The sequence below is a fragment of the Leucoraja erinacea genome, chromosome 22 (assembly GCF_028641065.1).
Source record: "Leucoraja erinacea ecotype New England chromosome 22, Leri_hhj_1, whole genome shotgun sequence".
NCBI classification, from domain to species: domain Eukaryota; kingdom Metazoa; phylum Chordata; class Chondrichthyes; order Rajiformes; family Rajidae; genus Leucoraja; species Leucoraja erinaceus.
The window spans coordinates 2,324,723-2,347,553 of record NC_073398.1 but is presented as its reverse complement, the minus strand read 5'-3'; the positions used below and the strand labels follow the sequence as shown (position 1 = coordinate 2,347,553).

The 22,831-nt window shown below is 42.9% G+C and overlaps 1 protein-coding gene across 1 annotated transcript in view; it reads right to left on the bottom strand.

Annotated features, from left to right (window-relative positions):
- Positions 1–12,021: 12,021 nt before the first annotated feature.
- The window catches only part of cdk17 (cyclin-dependent kinase 17), a 141,533-nt gene continuing 130,723 nt past the window's right edge, over positions 12,022–22,831 (bottom strand). The window contains 6 exon segments of the mRNA XM_055652758.1: positions 12,022–12,783; positions 15,731–15,808; positions 16,490–16,580; positions 16,701–16,743; positions 17,799–17,904; positions 20,312–20,409. Coding sequence (XP_055508733.1) covers positions 12,746–12,783; positions 15,731–15,808; positions 16,490–16,580; positions 16,701–16,743; positions 17,799–17,904; positions 20,312–20,409 — 454 coding nt within the window. The 3' untranslated portion in view covers positions 12,022–12,745.

Here is a 22,831-nt window from a genome sequence, read left to right as displayed (position 1 = left end):
CTACCTGGTAAGTAGATAGCTGAAACACAAATGTTTCTTGTAATACACCTGTGCCAAATAAGGTTAGCCAATTTATCACAAGATACCGACTTGATTCCACCCATGTGATTAACATATGACACTGCCGTAGTGTTGTCAATCTGAAGCTGAACATGCAAGTGATGCATACTAGTACAATAAGCCTTCAGGCCATAGAATGCTCCCAACAGTTCTAAATAGTTAATACTATGTGATTGAAGAATAAAAGCCTCATGCATATTCCATCTGCCTCCGCAGATAGAGATGGTATCAGTAGCACCCCATCCTAGAGCACTAACATCAGTCTGTAAAACAACTGAAGGTTTCTCAATCAGACTTTTACTGGAGCATCGCCAAATGTTCGCTATCCACCACTGTAATTCCTCAATGGCTTCAACTGGTAACTGCATGGGCCTATCAAAGTGACCTGCATGTATTTTGAGTGCCTGCTCCTTTGCACGTTGTAGATTTTTATAATGCAAAGGCCCAAACTGTGCAGCTGGAAAAGCAGCCACTAATTTACCAATTATGCTAGCCACATGTCGAATTGAAGTTTGCTGCTCAACAACGAGCTTATTGCAGCCTTCTATTAATTCTAATCTCTTGCCCCTGGGCAGAGTCACAGACATGTGAGTTGAGTTAATGGTGAATTCCAAGTAATCAATATATCTAATTGGTATCAATTTGGATTTAACTGGATGCATGAGAAACCCCAATCTCTCAAACATGAGTTTAGCAGCTGAAACAGATAATTCAGCTGCTTCCCCAGTCTTCCCTATGATTAGGATATCATCCAAATAAGCCATTACAATATGATTCTGAGCCCGGAGTAGCCCCAACACTGGTTTTAACAGTTTTGTAAATAATCTAGAGGCCGAGGTTAACCCATAATGCTTTAAATTGCCATTATTGCCTCATCCAGCTAAACTTCAAATATCTCCGGGGGAGAGAGGGTGGGGGGGGGGGGGGGGCAGAGAGGGAGGGCCCCCTCTCCTCCTCCCTGTCCCCTCTGTCATCTGGGAGGGGGTAGAGGCAGCACCTACCCAGGTCGTAGAGCCGGCCTTCCCACCAGGCGCCGGGCTAGGCTGTGGCAGGCGTGGACCAGAGCAAGGTCCGGAGCGATCTGAAGACGGTGAAAAGCAGCGGGGGGACCAGCCGATCATGGCTTCTGCAAGGGGAAGCGCATCCACGGGGCCGGGGAGGTGGAGGGGACCAGACGATCGGACCGGGGAGACGGAGAGGAGGTCGTCCCCTGTGATGGGTAGAGAGGAGAGGGGAGAGAGGGAGGGAGGGAGGAGAGGCGGTGAGAAGGGGGGGGGGGGGGGGGGGGGGGGGGGGGTGGGAGGGGAGCCGGGAGAGTGAGTGAGCTGCAAAAAGCAGAGAGCGAAAACTGGCCTGACACAGGAAACCCGCAGCTTGAGTGAGCGGGCGGGGGAGGGGCGTGGCTTCACAAGTTGCGCCGGTCGCGAGGAGAAAGTTCTTCAGCGTGTGAACGCCGGTGACCTCGTGATCTGCAGAACTTTCTCGTTCTTTCTGCGCCTTTTGAAGAACGGGGGTAGGGGGGTAACGTAAATCGTGGAAAACTGCGCATGGGCGTTGACAGCAGCTGCATTAATCCAGAGTGGTGGGGGGCGGGGCCCATGAGAAAAGGCATTGTGAGGTCAGCAGCTGAGCAGCCGTTATAATTTTTTAAAATATCAGTTTGGTGATACATTTTAGTAAATAACTCGTGAAATAATGAACCAAATTTTTGAAATTATAAGGTAAATTTCTACCAGAATATATAAAAATTTCACCGTTATTGTAATGTCAGTAGCTTTAAAAAGGTCAGATTGGTCAACAATTTTAATTAAAAAGTCAGGTAAATAATTGAAGAAATTTAGAGTGGATTTCTAAAATAAGGGAAATCTACTGAAATATGTAAAAATATCAGTTTCTGGTTTTCGAGGAGATGCGTTTCAAAAGCAAAATGACACACACACACCCACAGTTTTAATATACACTAGACCAAGTGCAGACCCATTGGGTCTGTTCCCCCAACGCACGGTTGCGGGGGGGGGGGGGGGGGGGGGGGGGGGGGGTGAGGAGGGGCGGCATGCGAAGGGGAGAGACAGAGACAGAGGGACAAGAGACAGACGAGGGGAGGATAGGGGAGGGAGGGTGGGTGAGGAGTGGAGATAGAGAGAGGGGAAAGGAGGGGGAGAGGTATTGGGAACGGAGGGGGAGAGGTACTGGGAAGGGAGGGTGAGGAAGGGAGGGGGAGGGGTGTAGGGAAGGGGATAGGGTAGGGTGGAAGGAGGGTTAGGGGAGGGGGTGGAGGGCAGGGGGGTGGGGAGAGGAAGGGGAGGGAGAGAGGAAGGGGGAGAGAGATAGGAGGGAGAGGGGGACAGAGAGATGGGGACAGGGAGGGGGAGATGCAAGCAAGCAAACACCTCCATTGCCACGCTGTGAGAAGGGAGAGGAGAAAGAGTTTTTTTCCCAGAGGCCATTAGGCCATGTAAACTCCTATCTCACCCGGGACTAACTTTACTGTACCATTTCACTGTTTTTTTTCTCCTTTTTTTCCTCCCACAAATATGTAATATGTGAATATGTGATTCTGTTCCATTCTGTTTGTTATTTTGCACAATCCGCGAGCATTGCTACTTTTCATATCACAGCACATCTCGTATGTGTATGTGACGAATAAACTTGACTTGACTTGAGAGAGGGGGGGAGAGAGAGAGGAAGGGGGGGGAAGTTAGGGGGGGGGGGGACAGGACAAAGGGGGGGCCCGAGCGAGGCCCGGAGTGATCTGAGGACCAGATCCTATAGCGAGCTGCTGACGATCAGCGTTACAGACAGACGGGCCATTGACATGGAGAGGAGGTCGTTCCCTGTGACGTAGAGAGGGGAGCGAGGGAGGGGAGGAGGTGAGAAGAGGAGTGGGGGTGGGGAGGTGGAGGAGAGCCGGGCGAATGGGCTGCGAAAAGCAGAGAGAGACAGAGCTGGCCTGACTCTATGGAAACCCGCAGCTGGAGTGAGAGGGCGGGGGAAGGGCGTGGCTTCACAAGCTGCGTCGGCAGTGAGGAGAAAGCTCTTCAGCGCGTGAGCGGCGGTGACCTCAGGATCTTTTTGAAGAACGAGGGGTGGGTAACGTAACTCGTGGAAAACTGCGCATGTGCGTGGACACGAGGAAAGGCATTGTGAGGTCAGCAGCTAGGCAGCTGTTATATATTTTTAAAATGTCAGTTTGGTGATCCATTTTAGTAAATAACCCATGAAATAATGAACCAAATTTGCAGAGGAGTGGATTTTTAAAATCACGAGGAAAATTTCTACCATAATATGTAAAAATGTCACCGTTATTGTAATGTCAGCAGCTGGGCAGCGGTCAGATTTAAAAAAAAAAAGTCAGATTGGTCAACAATTTTAATAAAAAAGTCGGGGAAATAATTGACTAAATTTACAGAGGAGTGGATTTCTAAAATAAGGGCAATCTCTACTGAAATATGTAAACATTTCCCCGTTTCGACATTGGTCTTCGCATTTCAAAGGTGAAATGACACACAGAGTTTTAAAAGTATACTGGACCAAGTGCAGACCCGATGAGTCTGTCCCCCGAACATACTTCAGACCCGGAGTACGGGGAGGAGGGATGGGGGAGTGTACGGGCGGGCATGATGCCAAGTGAGCCTGCGGGCCAGACGTGGGGGGGGGGGGGGGGGGGAGTGGAGGAGGCGGAGAGAGCCGGGCGGGCAGCACCCGTTGGGAAAAAATGTCGCCGTTTTTGGAGGAGAGCCGGGCGGCAGCAGCCATTATGGTGGCTGGCCAGCAGGAGGCGAAAAAATGAGTGGGAGGGGAAGGATTTTATTAAAAATGTGTACATAAAAACGACTAAATTTAATGAGTGGATTTGCGAATGTAAAAGTGAAATGCCTAGCGAAATGGAAAAAAAACTCCGAGTTTTTGCGTGTGGTTTTGGCGGACCAACGAATCAAAGGCCAAAAATCTAATCTGAGATACTCAGGAAAGGTGGAGCCACAATGGTCTGTTGTTGGCTGGCTCTAAATTTATAACGACGGGATTCAAAAGGTGAAATTAGCAATAGGACTAGGGTGGGGGAGGGAGAGCGAGGATGCAAGGGTTACTTGAGGTTCAAGAAATTAATATTCATACCACTGGGTTGTAAACTGCCCAAGCGAAATACGAGGCGCTGCTCCTCCAATTTGCGTGAGGCCTCCCTCTGATAGTGGAGGAGGTCCAGGACAGAAAGGTCAGTATGGGTGTGGAATAGGAGTAAAAGTGTTTGGCAACTGGGAGATCGGATACACTAAGGCAGATTGAGCGAAGGTGTTCAGTGAAACGGTCGCCCAGTCTGCGCTTGGTCTCGACGATATAAACAGGAAAGTGGTCATATAAGGAAACAGTATAATCTGGATGAGATATGCCATTATAAAGAGAATGCTGAACATACTCAACATGTCAAGCAGCATCTGTGAAGAGAAAAACAGTGCAAGTCAATACCTGACATCTGAGACTTCTGATTCTATGACCTGCAAGTGCGTGTGAATCTTAAAACTGTACAGCTAACCCAGTACTAGGATTAAGAATATCTCAGGGCTTGGATAGAGGAAGGGTCCAGTTGTGGTCGGTGTAAGAACAATGACATAGAAACTTAAGGGTCTGTCCCACTTACGTGACCTTGGCTCGCAAATTACGCGACCTCGTGGTTGCTTGAGGCGTACGGGCACCGTATGGCTGCGTGGGGCCAGTCCCACTTAGAAGCAAAGATCCTAGAGGAGCAAGATAGACCACTCCTCGAAAAACGCGTAGTATGACGTGTGTGATCGTCGACGCCATTTTTCGAGGCATTTATTGGGCTTCCCCCACACTGTCATGGCATCCTTATCTAAATTTCATCTCACTGCTCTGCTATCAAGTATTCTAATCGTAAATCTAAACGACCCGACCTGTCATTCGTTAGGTTCCCCAATAAAAAAGAAAGGTGAGAAAATATTTTTATTATTTTCAGTCAATATTCTGTCGTGAAAATGTTATTTTCTGTTCTCCCATCAACGGCCATTGGGAAACTGGGTTTGTCGGTACATTAGAAAGTTATTAGACTTATTTTTAATAGTTCTTTACTTACCATAATAATAAAGACAATTTTAACACTTCTGTACGTTTTTGGTTTTGTTCTTGTAAGGGATTGGTCTCCACAATATGGCCCGCGGACACATCAGGTCCAGTGACCAGGAGATTTTTCGAGCTCAGATTCAAGTCCGAGAATGGGCGGCTGTTACCCATTATATTCCTCGAATTGTCAAGACATCACAAGCAAAGATCACAAGCCTGCCGTGAAGAAGGGTGCAATCAAATATTATATAACTCTGCTCTATCATCTTTGGGTGCAATGGTGGGTCGGGGGGTTCGGTGGCGGCGGCCGCAATCAAAGATACTAGTGGAGCTCTGCTCTATAATCTTTGGTCGGAATGGGACGGCTGTGCGTTATAATGTGCTATCGTTCCACTCTCCCTCTCCCCCTTCTCCCTGTCCCCCTTCTCCCTCCCCCCTTCTCCCTGTCCCCCCTTTTCCCCTTCTCCCTCTCCCCATTCTCCCTCTCTTCTCTCGATCTCTCTCTCCCCTCCTCTCGATCTCTCGCTCCCCTCTCTTCTCTCGATCTCTCTCTCTCTCTCTCTCTCTCCTCTCTCTCTTCGCGATCTCCCTCCCTTCCCTCTCTCCCTCCCTTCCATCTCTCCCTCCCTTACCTCTTCGTGAGAGTTGGCAGCTCTGCTATGCCTTGGGTCCAAAAGAGGATAGAAAGAAAATACTTAATGGTCTTTGTAAGAAGATTTTAATAAGCTCTTCTACATTTAATGTAAATTGACATATTAGAGGCAAAACGCATTTTCAATATACAGGTCTCTCCACACAACTGAAAACAATTGCATTTAAGTGATATATCATCCATTGTTCAGGCAAGTAGCACTAGGTTACAATAAACTTCCTACATATTCCAGGAATGCATCTCATAAAAATGGGAGAGGCTTAAATGCATTGTAAAATCATAAATCCATGTTGACTTGGACTAATCCTTTTACTGCTATCCAAATGCCCCATTATTACATCTTTAATAATTGACTCCAGCATCTTTCACACCACCAAAGTCAGGCTAACTGGTCTGTAATTCCCCGTTTTCTCTCTCGCTCCTTTCTTGAAAAGTGGGATAGCATTAGCTATCCTCCAATCCACAGGAACTGATCGTAAATCTATTGATCGTTGGAAAATAATAGAAACATAGAAATTAGGTGCAGGAGTAGGCCATTCGGCCCTTCGAGCCTGCACTGCCATTCAATATGATCATGGCTGATCATCCAACTCAGTATCCCGTACCTGCCTTCTCTCCATACCCTCTGATCCCCTTAGCCACAAGGGCTACATCTAACTCCCTCTTAAATATAGCCAATGAACTGGCCTCGACTACCCTCTGCGGCAGAGAGTTCCAGAGATTCACCACTCTCTGTGTGAAAAAGGTTCTTCTCATCTCGGTTTTAAAGGATTCCCCCCTTATCCTTAAGCTGTGACCCCTTGTCCTGGACTTCCCCAACATCGGGAGCAATCTTCCTGCATCTAGCCTGTCCAACCCCTTAAGAATTTTGTAAGTTTCTGTAAGATCCCCTCTCAATCTCCTAAATTCTAGAGAGTATAAACCAAGTCTATCCAGTCTTTCTTCATAAGACAGTCTTGACATCCCAGGAATCAGTCTGGTGAACCTTCTCTGCACTCCCTCTATGGCAATAATGTCCTTCCTCAGATTTGGAGACCGAAACTGTATGCAATACTCCAGGTGTGGTCTCACCAAGACCCTGTACAACTGCAGTAGAATCTCCCTGCTCCTATACTCAAATCCTTTTGCAATGAAAGCTAACATACCATTCGCTTTCTTTACTGCCTGCTGCACCTGCATGCCTACCTTCAATGACTGGTGTACCATGACACCCAGGTCTCGCTGCATCTCCCCCTTTCCCAATCGGCCACCATTTAGATAATAGTCTGCTTTCCCGTTTTTGCCACCAAAATGGATAACCTCACATTTATCCACATTATACTGCATCTGCCAAACATTTGCCCACTCACCCAGCCTATCCAAGTCACCTTGCAGTCTCCTAGCATCCTCCTCACAGCTAACACTGCCCCCCAGCTTAGTGTCATCCGCAAACTTGGAGATATTGCCTTCAATTCCCTCATCCAGATCATTAATATATATTGTAAATAGCTGGGGTCCCAGCACTGAGCCTTGCGGTACCCCACTAGTCACTGCCTGCCTAATGAAGAACTCAACCATATTATGGTCACTCTTGCCCAAGGGGGCACGTACAACAAGATTGCTAACTAACCCTTCCTCATTACTCAATACCCAGTCTAAAATAGCCTGCTCTCTCGTTGGTTCCTCTACATGTTAATCATATGTATAAATATATATGTATGTGTATATATGCATGTATGTGTATATATGCGTGTATATGTATATGTGTGTATATATGTATGTATATATGTTTATATGTGTGTATGTATGCATATAAATGTATCCATATGTATGCGTGTATTTGTATGTGTGCATATGTATGTGTATACATATGTATGTATGTGTATATATGTATGTGTGTATATATGTATGTGTATATATATGTGTGTATAAATATATATATGCATATATATATTATTACTATATAATTATATATATAATTGCCTTTATAGTTTATGTATATCATCTTACAAGACAAATAAATTAATAGTGATTATTTAATACAAAGTTGCTTCTGATCCATGAGAATAAACTTAATTATCTCTAACTTGCCTCTCACACACAGACACACATTCATATAAATATATAAAATATGTATACGTTAAATTTAATTTTGTGCAGTGTGTGTTAAAGCAATACAATGCAAGGGAAACTACGCAAAGGCGGGGGCTGTTCCCGCTACAAGATACTCGAGGATCTTTGCTTTGGATCAAAGATTATAGCGGAGCTCTATAATCATTAAAAAATGGCGGCCGTGACATTCCGTCACGTACTACACGCCAGTCCATTGGATTTCGGAGGAGTGGTCTATCTTGCTCCTCTAGGATCTTTGCTTAGAAGCGCGGAGGGGTATGGAGTTGTGCGGGGCTGGTACCGACATCGCGCGGTGCTCCGAAATTCCTGCAGTGACCGAAATCTTTGCGCGCCAGCGGTCCGCGTACGCACGCAGGTGCATTGCAGGCGTACGCAGTGTCTTGATGGCTAGCGCGTGGCGTTGCGTGATGACGTCACCGCCCGGCGCCGTGCAACGCCCAAAATCAGTCGGCACTTTTGAAGCCAATCCATTATTCTCATCATCTGTTGGTCACAAATTTTCAGAACAAATTTAAATGTTTTAACCGATGAACATTGAAGGTAAAAGATAGCTCATCACAATCATTATTCTCACACAGGCGAAGCTCGAGCCTGAATATGGCCACAGTACTCTTGACTGACTGCTTCAGCCAAATCCACCCTCTCTTTATTGTTAATTGTAGATGGTTTATGCATGCAACCTATAATGTAGCTACCTCAATACCACTAACCACGCCCAGTCATCTCAGTATAACTGTGATATCTTGCTCCTCCCCCTTGGTTCCAGTACGCCTGAAGACTAGATGCAGTCAGTACTGGGACGCGTTTGACATGTGCCTTTATTAAAGACTCAGTAAAGTTACAGTGTGTCAGACCTAACCCCTTTACATGGTGTCAGAAGTGGGATTCGATCCCACACCTCCAGGTCATTCTCGTGCCGCAAGCCCTCTCCCCTTGTCTTTGACGCTGACATTGCGGAGCGATGGGCTACTTTCTTGATGGACTACAACCACTTCATCAACATCGTGCACCGAAACGACCCTGATGCAGTCAAAGCCTCACTCTTGCTGAACCTTGCCAGTCCCGATGCTATGAAGCGTGCTCAGGCTTTCACTTACAATCTAGCGGTCCTGGATGACAAAGGCCAGGTCGTCCGCATGCAGACAGCCACTGGATTCTCCCGACTCGCAACCGTTGTTGGTGCGGACACTTCACCGAGATCTTACCTGGTGGACTTTGATGGTACTGTCTACCGCTGGAGCCGCCAGCACCTGTTGGCCGTTAACGGGCCTCTGCCTCCTCCTGCGGATCCCTACACTCCTCCGTTGCGTTTCAAGCCTGTCATTACTAATTACCCCACAGCTCAGTTCGCTTGCCGCGTTCTCCTCCCTCTGCGTTTCCTGGTTTTGGGCAATGATCTCCTCCCTTGCTCGTTCTCCTTCTCCCCCATCTTCTCCTCCTGGATCACCTGTGCCGATTGGGTCACCTCCCGCATTCCCGGTTGGGTCTCCGCAGACTTTCTCCTTCCCGGCTGCCACTGCTCCGCCTCCTCTTCTATCTGGTGAGGACGGTGATGGTGCTATACGCACACGCTCGGGTCGGGTAGTCAAACCTCCTGTTCGTTACGGTGATTTTGTTTAAATTTGCATGTATTGTATAATCACACTGCCACTGTAATAACTTCAATTTTAGATTTCTAAGGGAAAGGATGTAGATGGTTTATGCATGCAACCTATAATGTAGCTACCTCAGTACCACTAACCACGCCCAGTCATCTCAGTATAACTGTGATATCTTCCCCTTGCTCCTCCCTTTGGTTCCAGTGCGCCTGAAGACTAAATGCAGTCAGTACTGGGACGTGTTTGACATGTGCCTTTATTAAAGACTCAGTAAAGTTAGTGTGTCAGACTTAACCCCTTTACATTAATTAAGTGTCATGACCTGAATTTGTGAATTTCTCAATATCTCTCGTGTTGATTAGAACACCCAGTTGATTAGAATTTTCAACCTCAGTCCACCACTCTTCAAAGCCATCCCATAGTCCACAATAACAGCTCATTTTGGCCTAAACCAAATCACCAATACAATTTCCAGTCCAAAATGCCGTTGCTTTTGTGTGAATGAAGTGAAGGCTTGGTGCTTAGAAGTGCATATCTGTGGTTTATAACAACACGTTTATATGCGTAAATGACATCACGCGCGACCTCCGCTTTGGCGTTGCTCGCGCCAAACGCATGCAATCGCATGCAAGTGGGACAGGCCCTTAAGAAAGGTGCAACACAAGGAACGTGCTCCAGATTCCACCATATCCCAAAGATGAAAAGTTGGTAGGTTAACTGGCCTACGTAAATAGATGTTACACAATTGACGTGGCACAATCCAGGAATAGTTAATGGGAATGCGAGGAGAAGAGATACAACAACAATTAGTGGGAATCAGGATTGCTTTATGTGCTGGTCGATTCCATGACAAAGTGGCCCTCTTCCATGTTGTAAGGAAATATGGAAAAATGGTTTGAGTTAATGATCTTTCTTCAGACGGAAACTTTTACTGTTTTTCTCTCCTCGGATCCTGCCTGATCTGCTGAGTATTTCCAGCAGTTTCTGTTATTACTTGCTGAGGGTAAATTATTACGACACATGGGAAGATTGGTGGTGGTATTCGGCCAAAGAAAATAACTTGATGAGGGGGGGGGGGGGGGGGGGGGGGGGGGGGGGGGTATAGATGTGGCATTTCAATTACTTTTCTGTTTCCTTTCACTTTTTCCCCACAGTATTTTTCCAAACATTTGTACATAAATGTTTAAAAATTAGCATTAATATTTTTAGTTGAAAACGCAAACCACTCTTTCCAGTTTCGACGATGGAAAAATAAAAAATCATGGCACGAATCTACATTCTGCCAACGATTGGTTGGTTTTCTCTAATAAAGTATTTTACAGCCTTCTTCCATTTATGAAAGCAGTGCATTCCTGGAAAATTATGTGATTTTTTAATGTAATTTTTGAAAATCTAAGACCAGGCTTTTTAGTGAAGTGTATTCGCCATTAGAAGAGTGGTAACACCATTTGTTACAGTGAAAAATAGCATTGATTGCATGAACCCTTAGAGTCGATGGCATCATTGCATAGTTTGTAAATTGAGGAATTAAGGTCGAATAAATATACATTGTCTTTGTCTTTATTCCAGTGAAGAAAAGGTTGACCTTCCTTCACAATTCTTAAAAGGTTACATCAGAGGAGTTTCACCAACTGACTAAACTGCTATTAGGTCAACAAAGTGTCAGAATAAGCTGTTATTTAAAACATTTTGTGAATGCTACTAATCATCCAAATCACCTGTAGCAAAATGTTTTAGTTGAAACACTAGACGTCAAAGAACTGTGATCAGTTAAAACAAGGAATGCATTGTAATATTTATAATTCCAAGGAAAAATAGCACTCTTAATCAGAAATAGCACAGCAGTCTTAGTTATACAAATTTCAGCCCGGAATCATTCTGATAAGCAGTAGTGGTCCAATACACAGTTACGAATGAATCTGCTTCCTTTTTTCTTACAAAATTCCAATTAAATCAGTCAGTCAGTCATGACGCAAAATACAAATAAAATACTTTTACAACATGCCATCATCACAGTTCACAAATAAAATTAAACATAGAAAATATTCTTAACACTGTTAAATAACAAACTATTGAAAATTATGAAAATGGTTGGACCCTGAATAAGTCCAAAAATATTGCCGATGATTAACTACATTTGCTACGTCCAATATCTCGACAATTATATATTAACAGTAATCCTAAAATGCAGGTCCCTAAAATGTAGATCCACTGAAACCATTATTTGGAAAGTCAAACAAACAAATACTGTTAACAAAAGCCTATTTATGACACTCATCGAGATACACGTTTCGTAGTGAAATCATTATAAAATGATGCAGTAACAGCCAAGATCAGATACAAAGTCAAACTCGCTGAATTCCAATGTCTTCATAAAGTGACATGGGAAAATAATAGGTGCAATTATTTTGACAATGTTCAGCAAAGGAAGTGCAGATTGAAAGCTTAATTATATATATATATATATATATATATATATATATATATATATACACACACACACACATATATATATATATATATATATATATATATATATATATATATATATATAAAAAATACACTATTCAATTAGTCTATTGGCCACAAAATTTCAGAACAAATCTAAATGTTTTAACCGATGAACATTGAAGGTAAAAGATAGCACATCACAATCATATTTTAAGAGGTGAGGCAGTTCTAATATTATGCATTTAAGAGCATTTGCAATCAAACGTCACAGTAAAATTTGCAAAATGCTGGAAATAGATACTGGGAGAAATAGATGCATTCACAAGCCACTCACATTTTTCTGTATACAACCACAATGTGGTTTATGGACAGTAGTCTTTTAGCAGCAATGATTCCCAATAAATAAGCACTTTTGTTTCCAGCACCGCACAAAACTGCAAGTGAAGTTACAACAGGAGCTGCAACTTACTGGCTATTAACAGCATAGATGAATCATATAACTGTTTTATCTCTGTGTGTTATGTACACGCTTGTATTATATGTATTCACACACATGCACACAAGTGTGTACAATATATATAATAAAATGTCACACCGTGACCCTGCAAATATAAAACAATCTATATATCTGAAGAAAAGACAACATCGCAAGAGAGGCAGTAAAAGAGACACGTTATTGTTCAAGTCTAATCCACTCTACATTATGGAAATTGTTGTCTTCAAATCAAAATCCTAGATATGAGCGATGTGAAATGGCAAGCCAATGGGACTCAAGTCTATGATTTTGCTCGATAACCTAGAACAACATGCTCTGTCTTCTGTTCTTCCCATGTGCTAGAAAATACAATAGAAGGTATTAAAAACAACTTATGATACTGATTATTCTGTTTTCTTACGATGCAGGAGTCAGAGACACATTGACAATTTATATATCATAGCAAAGAAAGTCCAAATAAGCATAGACAGGATTGTTTTAATGCACACTCATAAACTTACAGAAATAGTAATGCTTGGACATTTTAAAATCCAAATATAAAGTGATTATAACCAGAGGTGTTACCCAAAGCTCTTCAGCTCTTGAGTCTGAGTCAAGGGAGAGCTGCTTGTTTTGTTTTAATTGTAAATTGGATATGGGTATCCCAGTTATGACGGACACTTTAGCTGCCCTCCAAGATACGAGTTGAGAGATACGACTAGTGCTGCGAGGTAAGGAGTTCCAAAATTTGAAATGGGCCACATGAATGGGATATGCAGACAGATGCTGGAATCTTGAGCAAAAATCAGAGTGCTGGAGGAGCTATGCGGGTCAGGCAGCATCTGTGCATCTGGCGACATTGAGGGTCTTCAGACAGGTGGAGTTGGGGTGAGATAACCAGAAAAAGAGGTTGGGGTGGTGCAAAGCCTGGCAAGTGATAAGTGGCTGCAGGTCAGGGAAGGGAGGGTTGATTAGCAGATCGGTGGAGTAAGCGACAGGGGCTAGAGGTGAAAAGGACATTAAAGTTTGTTAAACTTTGTGTCTCATTGCCAAATGTAGCTGCATGAAAAATATGTTGTTCATTTTAGTTTAGTTTGGTTTAGAGATAAAGCGCGGAAACAAGCCCATCGGCCAACCGAGTCCACACTGGCCAGCGATCCCTGCACACGAACAGCATCCTACACAAACCAGGGACAATTTAACCAAGCCAATTAGCCTACAAGCCTGTATTTCTTTGGAGTGTGGGAAGAAACCAGACCTCCCAGAGAAAACCCAGGCTGGTCATGGGGATGATGTACAAACTCTGTACAGACAGCACCCCGTTGGGATTGAACCCGAATCTCTGGCGCTGTAAGACAGTGACTCTACTGCTGTGCCGCCAAGCCACTCTCTGTACAACACTCTGTACCGTTTCTGCATAAAATTGGATAATTTTTAATGTAAAAATATTGAGAACAAAGACCATTCATTTGAGGAAAGATGTTCTTGCTATTGAGGGAGTGCAGTGTAGGTTTACAAGGTTAATTCCCAGGATGACGGGACTGTCATATGTTGAGGGAATGGAGCAGCTGGGCTTGTACACTCTGGAGTTTAGAAGGATGAGAGGATATCTCATTGGAACATATAAGATGGTTAAGGGTTTGGACACGCTGGAGGCAGGAAACATGTTCCCGATGTTGGGTGGAGTCCAGAACTAGAAGCCAGTTTAAGAATAAGGAGTAAGCCTTTTAGAACGGAGACGAGGAAACACTTTTTCTCACAGAGAGTGGTGAGTGTGGAATTCTCTGCCTCAGAGGGCGGTAGAGGCAGGTTCTCTGGATGCTTTCAAGAGAGAGCTAGATAGGGCTCTTAAAAATAGCAGAGTCAGGGGGTATGAGGAGAAGGCAGGAACGGGGTACTGATTGGGGATGATGACTGAATGTGAGCCATGATCACATTGAATGGCAGTGCTGGCTCGAAGGGCTGAATGGCCTACTCCTGCACCTATTGTCTATTGACCATAACTACCTATAAAAAGTACCAGCAGCTTGGTTTCTTGGAGTCTATATGGACTTTAATAAGGCCTTTGACAATGTTCCTCATGGAAGGTTAGTTAAGAAGGTTCAATTGTTGGGTATAAATGCAGTAGTAGCAAGATGGATTCAACAGTGGCTGAATGGGAGACGCCAGAGAGTAATGGTGGATGGCTGTTTGTCAGGTTGGAGGCAGGTGACTAGTGGGGTGCCTCAGGGATCTGTGTTGGTCCACTGTTGTTTGTCATGTACATCAATGATCTGGATGAAGGTGTGGTAAATTGGATTAGTAAGTATGCAGATGATACTAAGATAGGTGGTGTTGTGGATAATGAACTAGATTTCCAAAGTTTACAGTGAGATTTAGGCCATTTGGAAGAATGGGCTGAAAGATGGCAGATGGAGTTTAATGCTGATAAGTGTGAGGTGTTACATCTTGGCAGGACAATTCAAAATAGGACGTACATGGTAAATGGTAGCGAATTGAGGAATGCAGTTGAACAGAGGGATCTAGGAATAACTGTGCACGCTCCCTGAAGGTGGAATCTCATGTAGACAGGGTGGTAAAGAAACCTTTTGGTATGCTAGCCTTTATAAATCAGAGCATTGAGTATAGAAGTTGGGATGTAATGTTAAAATTGTACAAGGCATTGGTGAGACCAATTCTGGAGTATGGTGTACAATTTTGGTCGCCCAATAATAGGAAGGATGTCAACAAAATAGAGAGAGTACAGAGGAGATTTACTAGAATGTTGCCTGGGTTTCAGCAACTAAGTTACAGAGAAAGGTTTAATAAGTTAGGTCTTTATTCTCTGGAGCGCAGGTTAAGGGGGGACTTGATAGAGGTCTTTAAAATGATGAGAGGGATAGACAGAGTTGACGTGGACAAGCTTTTCCCATTGAGAGTAGGGAAGATTCAAACAAGAGGACATGACTTCAGAATTAAGGGACAGAAGTTTAGGGGTAACATGAGGGGGAACGTCTTTACTCAAGAGAGTGGTAGCGGTGTGGAATGAGCTTCCAGTGGAAGTGGTGGAGGTAGGTTCGATTTTATCATTTAAAAATAAATTGGATAGTTATATGGATGGGAAAGGAATGGAGGGTTATGGTCTGAGTGCAGGTAGATGGGACTAGGGGAAAATAATTGTTCGGCACGGACTTGTAGGGCCGAGATGGCCTGTTTCCGTGCTGTAATTGTTATATGGTTGTATATGGAAACGAATAGCAGGAGGTGAGCCACATTTTCTTTCAGATGTAATTTTGTAATTTTAATTGCTTGGTAAAAGAATCTTACCCGTCTCTGGATATGATGAGGTTCTGTAGCCAGGATCTTTTTGCAACCGAATTTCACTTAATGAAAATACTGAGGTGCCTGGTGTAAAGGAGTAAAGTAAAACCGTTTTTGTCACCGAGTGGCAGTTTTCACACAAAATAATTTGAATTGAGAGAGATACCTGAATTACTAAGACAGGAATAGGTTGCTCAACCCCAGCATTCCACTGGGGTCACTGCTAATTTGTGCTTCAATTCCACTCAAACATCTTTGATTCATATCCCTGAATCTCATGACCAGCAATTCTGAGAATATCTAACTACGCCACCACCCCTCCCCCTCCCAACTTCTCCTGACAAAACTAGTTTGGAGATTTAAAGAACTGTGTCCCCTTATGTAAAGATGGGCGGGGGTGGGTGGGGGAAAAGGGGTGAAAGAAAAGAGGCTCAGTGATCTTGAATCTGTGCACCAATTGGGGAAGTGTTATGTCAGTATACCACTATCTGATGAGTAGGTGGATGTTATTCCACAATATTAACCTAGACAACCTCCTTCATAAATGTGAACAGAAATATACTGAATATATATATATATATATATATATTTAAATGTTGACGATAAAACAAGGATTGAATATTCAGTGAAAATTATCAGATCATCTCTCAGATTTGCATTACACTTTACCTGCAATCTTCCTATGATTGTCACTATGGGAAGGGAAGCTTGTTGCAAGGTTCCTTAAATATGATCCTCTCATTTAATAATTAAGGAATTATTTACCATCTGGTAAAGTGTGTGCCTTTGATCCCAGATTTTTAAAATAAAGATGCTTCATAGCGTCATCTGCAGAAATTCTCTTCGTGGCTTTGTACTGCAAAATAGATTATTTATTTATTAGTTGCATAAATTATTTATCAGGAGATAGTTTTAGATCTATATAATTTTGACCTACAATAAGAATTTCAATTGCACAACAAAAGGTAAAGCTTACTTGTAAAAAACTGGATAACAGATCGATTCCTTCTGTGTCCAATCTATGAGAAAAAAAAATAAGATTCGATACTGGCAAGAATATTTATTCTTCTCGACGTTGATCTTTATAGATGCCTCAGAAAGTGGCAAAAATAAATGTTCAACTTTCACTCACAGATTCTATCTATCTTGACTATTCAGAGAATCTATCAAATGTTGGTAAAAGCTAAAGGAAGTTAAAGATCCCCAATTAAAATCATGTCCTTAAAAGGCAATGAAAGATACCACCTACTGCATAAAATACCATTGTGTTCTGATCACTGGATTCCTCAGATGATTTACCCCTGCATGCTTCAGTATCACACAGACCATTTTCAATACCATTCATAAATTGATGATATTTTAAAGCATGCAGCATGTTGGTAACTATGTGTACTGCTGCATATTTGAACATTTTGTGGACCAAATGGCCTGTTCCTGTGCTGTACTGTACTGTTTGTTGTATGTTCATCCAGACAGCATTGCCTCTTTAAATTTGAAACCGATTCCACAAATTAGCTGAGAAATTAATGTTCTTATTTTAATCCTTCGTAAACATTAATTTTATCATTGCCCAAATTGCATTATATATAAATTCTGTAAAATTATTCATGAATACTGAAAAAGCTGAACGTTAAAACTATACTACTTTTTATTTTCCCAAGTCCTGCCAAAAAAACACTTCACTCTCTTTTTGAACACTGGGAATATTCTAAATGAAGCTTTATCAACAAAAGCACAGGCGACCAAAATGTCCAGTTGCTATATACCTCCAGTGACACTATGACACCTGTTTCATTATTGCTCTTTAATTTTATAATGCCATCCCTGCATAGCCTACACATTTAGAATTTGCCACATCTATGTTCATTACACTGCACTTATCTACAATGAAGGACATTTGCTCGACATGCCATTTTCTGATAGTACATTTAAGTTGGTCTATCCTCTACCCAACCTTGTGGCCAATTTTGTTCGACTTTCGCAGTTGAAACACTTTTCCCCATAATTATCAAAACATGAATCACAGCTCATTTCATACTTCAGAGAATCAAGCCAGGTCATATTTATATAATACCTTGGTGCATGATTTATCAGTTGTTGCGGTTTATATTTGGGAAAGTTGTAAGCCTTAAATTCCTCATTTGAAGATATTCCTGGCCATGCCTCCTCTGTGGGTGTTCCTGCAATAAAGAAAAGTCCATAAGTAGGATGCAGAAACCTATTTAACATATCAACATGAGTTTGAGATTTGATAGTTCACCTCATTGAAATTCCAGGAAATCTTTTTTTGTGTTTTAAGACTTTCATATTCTTCTGATAGCATGGTGACCAGAAATGAACACAAGTCACAACTGCCAGAGGTGTAATTGACATTTGGACAAGTACATGGAAAGGATAGGTTTGGAAGGATACGGGCCACACATAGGCAGATGGGACTAGTATAGATGGGATTTGTTGGCCCGAATGGCCCGTTTCCACAGTGTGGCTCAATTACTCGAGTCGATCTATAGTGGCTAAACCAGTACTTTATATAGATTCAACATTGTCTCTTGTTTTTAAGTTCCATGCCTATTAACGTAGGCCAGAATTTTGCTAACTATTCTTAGAACATTTTCAAGGATCTCTCAAATTAACACCACACATCGTCACAACTGTGTCAATCTGCCTATCAGACAACCTCCTCACCTGAGGTCGTCTGTTGCCAGCCTTTTTGGTTCTAGTATTTTCTCTGCTCTTCCTACTACAATCAGCCCGAAGACGGGTTCCTGACTCGAAACATCGCTTATCCATTTTCTCCAGAGATACTGCCTGACCCACTGAGTTGCACCTTGTATTTTGTGTCCATCTTTGGCATTTGCAGTTCCCGTTTATTACTTCACAACTGTGGTAATAAGTCTACACTAACTCTCCTTGTTCTTTCTACAAAGTTCAGTTACTTCACACACTCTGTCGTTAATTTATTCTGCCATTTGTCTGCCCATTCTAACAGTCAATGTACTCTTGCTGTTCATGACTATCCTCTTCATCCGATGCACCATTTATCACACCGTCAAATTTGATGCAAATTTGGTAACTGTGCCCTGGACACATATATTACATCAACAATAACTAATACTTTATACCATTTACTCCTGGGGAATTTTGCAGTCCACCATCTGCAACTTGAAACCAACTGGAACCTTAGCACTGCCAGTCTGTGTATGGTCTTCATTAGCTTGGCACTGCCAGCCTGTGTATGGTCTTGGTTAGCTTGGCACTGCCAGACTGTGTATGGTCTTGGTTAGCTTGGCACCGCCAGACTGTGTATGGTCTTGGTTAGCTTGGCACTGCCAGTCTGTGTATGGTCGTCATTAGCTTGGCACTGCCAGACTGTGTATGGTCTTGGTTAGCTTGGCACTGCCAGCCTGTGTATGGTCTTGGTTAGCTTGGCACTGCCAGTCTGTGTATGGTCTTGGTTAGCTTGGCACTGCCAGACTGTGTATGGTCTTGGTTAGCTTGGCACCGCCAGACTGTGTATGGTCTTGGTTAGCTTGGCACTGCCAGACTGTGTATGGTCTTGGTTAGCTTGGCACTGCCAGTCTGTGTATGGTCTTGGTTAGCTTGGCACCGCCAGACTGTGTATGGTCTTGGTTAGCACTAGCTTTACAAAATGCAGCACGTCGCACATATTCAAGTTAAATTATATTAGCCAATCCCTTGCCCACTTTCCCCGTTGATCTAGATCCCGTTATAACCATAGATAACCTCTTTACTGTCCACTATACCACCCATTTTGGCGTCATGTGTAAACTTATTAATCATGCCACATGCATTCTCATCCAAATTATTAACATTGTGCAGGAACTGGCCCTTTGGCCCACTAAGGCAGTGCCCATCATGATATAAATCTAAACTAATCTTATCTGTATCCCTCTATTCCGTGTCTGTTTAAATGCCTCTTAAACATTGCTATTGTACCGGTTTCCACCACTTGCTCTGCATTCTAGGCACCTAGCACTAAGTAATAAAACTATCCCCCTCTCACCTTGGACTTATGTTCTCCTGTGTTTGACACTTCCAGTCTGGGAAAAAGACTCTCTACTCTGTCAATGCCTCTCATAATTTTTATATACTTCAATCGGGTCAACCCTCAGCCTCTGACGCTCGAGCAAAAACAATCCAAGTTAGTATCATCGCTCAGATAGCTAATACTTTCGAATCCCGAGAACATCTGGGTAAACCGCTTCTACATCATTTCCAAAGCGTCCACAAGGGCACTGCAGTACAGCTGATAGGGCTGCTGGCTCTCAGCGCCAGTGACCCGAGTTCGATCCTGCCCTCAGATGCTGTCTGTGTGGAGTGTGCATGTTTTACCTGTAAATTGTCCCTAATGTGTAAATGAGTGGAAGAATTGCGGGGGTGGGGGGTAAATGAAATATTATTAAATCTGCACCCAAAATATTAATCATGAATGATTACATATATATGTGTCATCCTGTGGGAATATGGAATTTTCATCTGGTTTTTGAATCAAGAATCAAGGACAGTGTTGTACATCTCGATGACTCGTTACAATGTGGTACAATCACAAAGGAATTACAAACTTACCCAATAGCCTGAAGATCAAGTGCAATTCATCTTCTACAGTGGATCCAGGAAAGAGAGGTCTTCCAGCTGCCATTTCATAGAAGATACAACCAACACCCCTGAAAAATAATCAAAGCATAGGTATTCTATGTAAGATTGTTAAACAAAAATCGCAATGTACACAAAGTTTCTGAAAAATCTCTTGTGAAAAACAAGTTGGATTATCCTCACTATGAAGGTCCTATTATTCATCAGAAAACAAAGTGCTGAAGGAATTCAGAGTCAGGCAGCAAATAAGGAGCTGCCAAATTCGTCCAGCACATTGTTTATTAATCAAGAATTCAGCATCTGCAGTATATCATAAATTCATTCAAAAAACATTTAATATGGAATGTTCATGTTCACTTTAATTTGCACACTTCAGCATTTGTTTTCCCGTGTTGAGAAAAATACATTTCTGATGAATTGATAGAAATACTATGATCTACTTTGTTGGAGGAATTTCACTGGAATCGTTTCAACTAGTGTAATCACTTTAGCTTATAAACGGCTGGATGCAACAGATACAACATCATCTTTCTAAATATTGAAATATTCTAAATATGTAATTCTGTCTTTAAAAATCAGTTTAGCACCATATCATTTTTCATTGTGTCTTGTCTGCCTTGAAACTATCTGATAGGTTAATGCCTGCCCGTGAATGCAGCAAATTCACTAGTGTATGTGCATGTGGCAAATGTAGTTCTGTATCCAAGTTTTATTTCTAACTTAAGTTCAGCAGAATTGAAGAATTTGAAAGTCAAATTCTGTTACCAGATTGCGTTGGCCTTGCTTGCATGGTCTGACAGTAACATTGCTTTAGTTTTCTAAAGAATCAACAAAACTACAGCATTTGTGTTTCAGCGAACAGCTTTCTACTTCAAACCAGTGGCTTAGAGTTCAAAATATCAAGGAATATTAAGTATAAACTTTATTTCCAATTCAATTTTTTGTGATCTTTTGTGCTTTATGACCATTTAGAGCTGTAAAATGGCCCCTCCCACAAACATTACAAATAACAACAGCTGATCTGATCGTTAGCTCCAACCACATTCCTGCTTGTTCCCCACTAAACCAAGATTTAATTAAACACCATACGTAGTTCCTGCTATTTAGGTCATCCGCAGGCTTTCTGCAAGCCTATTATAATCCAGTTTCATTTTGGTTACAAACAACTCGATTTATCATTTGCTAAAAAGTTACAATATGCAAATGAAACTAGTATTTGATTGTGGATAGATCTGTACAGTCGTTTTTGGTTCTGTAAGGAATTTGTTAATTTAAAACTACCCAGTTGCACTGTTCATAGATTTGAGATTCAGAAATTCAAAGGAGAAAGTTGGGATCAATAATGGGAGTTGTCTTTCACGGTGTCCTTCATGGTGATCCAAAAACGACCAAGTAAAACTCCATTAATCTGACATGCTCAGGATCGTTAGTTGATTCTATGGGCAATTGGATGTTATTCCCAACTGTTACATCACACATTTTTAATTAACTTTGAGAAAAGTTACACAGCAATACAGGGACGTGCGGTCAGGGGAGGCAGAGCTTCACCTGTCATACTGCCAATGAAAATCGCTGTTAGAAAAATAAAGAAAAAAAATAATAAAATGAAATAAATATAAAGATTTTTCCACTGATCTGTTATGTCGTTTCTATATGAATCTAATCACTTTTTAGTCAAAATCGCTGCAAATACAGGGAGAGATGAGAGGTGAGGCAGCAATTAGCTGAGCCTCCCCTCTGATTGCGCAACCCCTCAGAAACTATATGGTGCGCGGGCAATAAGCGTGTGCCTGTTAAAATCTCTATGTATGTCACCAAAGTAATGTTAGGTTAGATTATTACTTTATTAATCCCCTTATTCAGGGGAAATTCAGATGTCCTTGCAGCACACTAATAAAAATACAACATAGCATTCAAGAAGTTTAACATTAAAACATAAAACATCCCCCCACAGAGGTTCCCACTGTGGGGGAAGGCACAAAGTCCAGTCCCCATCCTCTTGTCCACCCAGTCGGGCCTATTGAGGCCTCCACAGTCGCCATTACGGGGCCCGATGTTCCCGGCCGTTCTCGCCAGGTGATGGTACTCCGGCGTCGGTAGAACCCTCAGCGGCTTGGGGTGCCAAGAACGGCCGCCAGGCCAACAGACCGCGCTGGACGAAGCTTCACACATTGGCGATCTCAACGAAAGATCCCAGGCTCCGAGATGTAAAGTTCAGCGCCGCAGCTGACCGCTCCACAGAACCACGGCTCCACGATGTTTTTATCGGCGGTCCCAGCATACTGGAGTTCCAGCGCAGCGACCCAGGCAAGGCATCGCCCGCTCCGCGACAGCGCCCCAGCGCTGCGCCGCCGCCAAAGCCGAGGTTCTGGCCAGGTCCCCTCAGAAAACGTCGCTCCAGGACCCGCTGGTAGGCCGCGAGGACAGGTCGAAGGTGCTGCTCGGAGGAAGGCAGCCTCACCGACCAGGTAGGGACTTGAAAAGCAGTTTCCC